General features: G+C 26.7%; 1 protein-coding gene across 1 annotated transcript; it reads right to left on the bottom strand.

The window, feature by feature from the left end:
* Nucleotides 1-3,465: 3,465 nt before the first annotated feature.
* LOC107648135 (cyclin-A1-4-like) lies at nt 3,466-4,420 on the bottom strand. The gene is made up of 5 exons (XM_088489410.1): nt 4,383-4,420; nt 4,102-4,146; nt 3,967-4,000; nt 3,711-3,860; nt 3,466-3,606 (listed from the first exon to the last, which is right to left on the bottom strand). Exons 1-5 carry the CDS (start codon nt 4,418-4,420, stop codon nt 3,466-3,468), a joined length of 408 nt encoding a protein of 135 aa, XP_088345536.1.
* Between the last annotated feature and the right edge of the window lie 985 nt (nt 4,421-5,405).

The raw sequence follows: 5,405 nt of genomic DNA, 5'->3' as shown, positions 1-5,405 counted from the left end.
AACTTTTTAAACGAGTAACTAAGTCTAATATTTCAACTGAGAGTTTTCTTCTCCTCGCATTTTTTCTTTGTAACCTACTTTTATATTTTTTTTAAATACAACCAAATTACAACATTTATAAGGTGAAACTGTGCAGGTATATTTAAATTTATTTAAAAAAGATAATTGTTGATTGGTTTTATGTAGGTTATAAATCAAGATATTGTAACATTTGATTGTTTTACTAGAATTATTTTGATATTTTTTTGTTAGTACTTAATTTGTTATTTTTATATATTTAAAATAACAAATCATATTACTTCTTTATTCATGTGTAAAATTATTTTTATTTTAGGTTCTTTACATATTCAAATGACAATATTATTATTATGTCTATACCTCAGCATATGTTTGAGGGTAATAATCTATTTCTTCTTTGTGGCATAACATAATTATGAATAAATAACTTCAATTTTAAAAAGTAATTTTTGATTACTTACTTGCATTTCATCTGTTTAATTTTTATTTAATTGTTTTTAATATTATTTGTTTATTTATTCGATGATTCTCTTCAAAAACTATCAATTTAGTATTCAAATTATATTTTAATTTTGTCTTTACATTTTTTCAATTCTATCATATTCAAGAGGAATAACCCAATAAATATCTAACTTTTTCTTCCTCATTCTTTTTACTATTTCAACTCTTAGAATTTACAATTATTTTTTATTCTTCCGTAATTACTTGTTAACTATCCTAATGTTTATAGTTATCTTCACATAATATTTTATGTACATGTTGATTCACATAAGATTTTTGAATTTTTTTTAGTTATTTTTAAAGTGTTATTCACTTTTAAGTGTAACTAAAATTAATAATTTAATATAAATTGATAAATTATTTTATTTTATTAATTAAATTTATAATGTGATTGTTATTATTTCTCCATTTAACTAATTATAATAATACAGCAAGTGTTTTTTTTTTTTTTTGAAATTTTAAAAATTATGAATCCAATGATCTTTGAATTACATGACTTAGGATTTAAAGATAATTTTTTAAATGTATATTGATTGGAACTGAAAAAATATTGTAAAAATATTGCATAACTAATAGAAAATATGTTGATCATATACATGCTAATGTAAATAGCCAAAATAAAATAAAATAAGTAACAAAAAAGATATAAAGTTTTACCTTTTATTTTATGGTACAAAAATAATATATAATAATATAATAAACCGTAATGCTTAGATATAAAAAAATATGAAACTTTTAAGATAAAATGAAAATATGTGATATTTTATGCATTAGATAATTTAAAAAATACTTATTATAGAGGAAGTTAACAATATTTTGACCTAAAAAAAACTATTTAATAAAATTAAGAGAGCAAGAGAGAGAGAGTGTGTGTTAAAATTTTTTAACTAATAAAAAGAATCATCACCTGCAACCTATTAAATTTGAGTAATATCAAGTGAGAATTAAGAAACAAACCCGAATGATTAATTCAAAAGTTTCCTATCTTTCTTTATATAGTATTTTACTTTAAGTAATTATTTTTTATGAATAGTATTTAAATAAAAAATAAAATAGTAAAGAGATTCGTATTAGTTATAAAAACTAATGTCATTCTTATATTACGGTCACATCATTTCAAAATATACAAAATAATAAAGTATAGTTTAATTAATGTGCACAATAAAGCAAACATGAAATTTATATAATAGCATTCAAATATAAAAAGTAATGACAACCATCTGTTTTAAGGTATTATATTAAATTGTAACTTAAATTTATAATTATTAGTTAAAAACTTACAATAATATACTATTTTTATTATATTAGTTAAAATTAATATATTTTGATATTAGTTTTTCGGATTACTAACATTAAATTTTGATAATTTGAACAAAATTTTTTAATGGTTTATGTCTTAAATTTTTTATTAATAGAACAATAAAATTACTTAACACGCACGTTAATAAAAAATTATTATTTTTATACATCTAGATATTCAAAAGAGACAAAAGCAAATTCTTTTAATAACACTTTAACAACTCATAAAAGTTAACATAATGGATGGTTATAGATCAAAGTGATAGATCAGATTAAAAATTGTGATAATAGTACTTGGTGATAAATAATTACAATTCGGTGAAGAAAAAGTGGGAGGAGAAAGAAAAGACAAAGGAGAACAAGGTAATATAACAGTTGTGCTGAGACAATGACAGATATGTGTATAGAGAATAATAGTAAGAGAAATAATAGTATGAGATACAATGAAGGAATATAATAAAAGTATAAATTAATAATTTGGAAAAAGTAATAAAATTAAATATGATTTAATAAATTGAATATAAGATTTAGAATTATTCATGAAGAAAAAGAATGCTTTGAATATAATGTATCTTTGCTTCATAACTCGAATGACATAGTCTCCCCATTCTCACCTAGAAGTTTTGGATTCGAATCTCAATCCTAACTGTTGAAAAAATAAATAAATAAACTTATACATGACAAGAAATTACCGGAATAGCGACGGATTTAGCTACCGATTTTTCTTGAAAATCACTTGCCATTAGCTTCGCGACCGATTTAGCGACCAATTCTGGTAGTCACTAAAACCTTGATCGCTAAATTCAAAATAGCGATCGATGATGGTTGCTAATATTTAGTGACCAATTTTAGCGACCAATTTTCAAACAAGGCCACCTAACCATAAAAATAATTTTGGTCGCTAAATCGGTCGCTAATAAGATCGGTCGCTAAATAGCAACCAATATTTCGGTCACTAAATCGGTCGCTGAGGTATTGGGTCGCTAAATGGAAACTGATATTTTGGTTACTAAATCGGTCGCTAATTTTTCAGTCGCTAAATCGGTCGCTAACAGCTAACTTCAAAATTCTAAAATCGGTTGCTAAATCAGTCGCTACTGCTGCTTTCTAATTATAAATTTTAACTAAATTTCACATATATCACTATTAAAATTTAATTTTTAAATATAACTCTAATTCAATAAAATATATGAATAATCAAAGATAGATAACTATTTATTAAAATCGAATGTCAATAATTATTGAAAATCATATAAAGATGAAATAGAAAATGGATTCTAATACAAATAAATTTATATTTATGTATATTACATATATGTATTGAAAAAAAATGAAGGCAAAAACAACATGCCACATCAAATGAAAAGCAGATACAACAAGAACTCTTCTAATCAAGGTGGGAAAAATGGTAACTACATATACAATGATAAGAGAAGAGTGGCCTTCTCTCTTGAGAACCGGCAATTCAACTGTATCTTTCCTCAATTCTGAAAATATTCTGAAGGTATTGAGGGAGAGCAATACTTCTTGGCCACATTTTTGTACCGAAAACACAAATTCAACATATCTATGAGTTAAGAGGAAATTATTAGACAAGGGAACAACAAATCATAGCAGCACCCACTCAAGAAGCAAAGATGTTTATGTTTATACCTTGTGCTGACTATACTTTTCCCTAATTGCAGGCAAATTGGAGTTAGGATTGTTGCAACAAAGTCGATGGAGATCCCTTACACAACTACACAAATCAGAAGGTTGGTATTGTGTATAGTGCTTCAATGTAGCATTCTGTTTAAAAAGAAAAAATAATATCAAGCACAAGTATATATACCCTTAAAATAAATACATTAAGAATCTTAAAATGATCATAGGATTTGTTGATAGTACTGTACCCATGGTTTGGTTGAGGGGGAGAGTATAAACTTGGCTAGAAAAATTGCAGAAGAAGCTATTAGTGACGGAGCATAACAAAGCATATTGTACTCCAACAAAGACAATTCGACAATGTAGTTTGTCAAGCACTCTAGTTGCAACGAAGGGGTCTGAAAAAATAAAGACATGGAATCATTTTTCTGTTAGAAGTGGAGTTTAATTAAATGCAGTACTAGAACTACAAATAGAAATAACCAGCATAAGAGAGGAAGATACCTCACTGACTCCTTGAGCTGTACGAATGAACCGTCTAATATCACATGAAAAATAAAAAAGGTGTTTAATTAGGCCATTAAGAAACCATAGAACTTCAAATGATCAGTAAATGATAGCAATCACTTTAATCACTACCTTAAGAAATACTTAATTGTTCGAGCTGTCATTTCAAACTTAAGCCTAAGCCAATCAGAATACCAAGATTACCAAGATATAGTTCAGAAATTATAATAAGCTAGGTTGTCAGAAATAATTAATAATTACAGATTAATATATCAAATAGTAGTTAGGTGCAAATTTGTTATTATGGATGTCCCTTGAGCTAAGTTTCACACTACTATGCTGGAGTATTAGGCGCATACATTATTATACGTTTATTAGGTGGTAAAGAAGTTAAAGAAGTTAAAGAAACTAACCTCCACAATATTAATTGCTTCATTTGGAGGAATGGCATGTAAGACTCTACATAAAGGAAGACAAGATTGATCCATTAGCTTAATATTTACCAAAATAATAATAATAATAATAACAAGATCTTTCAAGACACTAGCATTTTCTGATTGACATGATTTATCGAAATATAAAAAGGCTAAGCAGGATGAGTTAAAAAAAACAGAAATATCCTAGAGAGAGGCCAATACTGCTCAAATCTAAAAAATTGGTTACAACCAAAAGAAACGAATTGATATTAGAGGTCATTAAATCAATGCGAATGCATTTTTCTTCCAAGATTCTACTTGCATATGACCAATCAATGAAAAATCACATGCACTAATCATATGACTTTTAGGCCAACATTGTTAATGTGATAACGTGCTTATAAGTTATGATGGTTTCCATGTGTTGTTAGCATATTTAGAAAGCACATTTATGAAGAATAAAGTAATTATCATCCCAAATTTCAGTATTGCAGCCAATCATTTGGTAACAAAGCATTTAAATACGCTACAAGATCAAACAAAATTAAGACAAACCTTTCTTCTAATGAGGAAACTAAACCATTTGTCAAAGCCACTCCACCAGTCTGTTTAAAGGTGTCAAATGTCAATTATTTCATATCATTTTGTAATATTAAGAACACAAATACACTAAGCTCAAATGTTCACAAAAAAGCTATCAAACAGGTGGATGTCCATTGAGAAGAAGTTAAAGAAACATTCTATCGAATAGGTGATGGGAAAACTACCTATCAAAATGCTCTAGCTCTCATATGAGGTGGATTAGAAAGACAATTTACTCCCTCGCTTACAGCTACAACAACATTGAAATCCCCAAAAACAACAACAACTACTACTAGGGTGCAATCTCTTTAGACATTTGCCAAAATTCTAACGCATTAACACCATACACATTAACGCAAAACAAGGAATTCGAATTTGATAAAAATTAAAGATGTAAATAGTTTTGAAAATTCAGGACAAGGCAGAAACTAAAATGGA

Source organism: Arachis ipaensis, chromosome B6 (assembly GCF_059453495.1).
Source record: "Arachis ipaensis isolate K30076 ecotype BB chromosome B6, ASM5945349v1, whole genome shotgun sequence".
Classification (NCBI taxonomy): domain Eukaryota; kingdom Viridiplantae; phylum Streptophyta; class Magnoliopsida; order Fabales; family Fabaceae; genus Arachis; species Arachis ipaensis.
Note: the sequence above shows the minus strand (reverse complement) of the source record. Positions and strands in the feature narration are given on the sequence as shown.

What these genes read in the sequence shown, in the direction of transcription:
- LOC107648135 (XM_088489410.1), bottom strand. Translation starts at nt 4,420, where the DNA reads ATGCCATTCCTCCAAATGAAGCAATTAATATTGTGGAG. An exon ending in CAGCTCAAGGAGTCAGTGAG is followed by an intron (nt 3,861 to 3,966) that starts GTATCTTCCTCT and finishes TTATTTTTTCAG; the next exon opens with ACCCCTTCGTTGCAACTAGA. An exon ending in CCCCCTCAACCAAACCATGG is followed by an intron (nt 3,607 to 3,710) that starts GTACAGTACTAT and finishes CTTTTTAAACAG; the next exon opens with AATGCTACATTGAAGCACTA.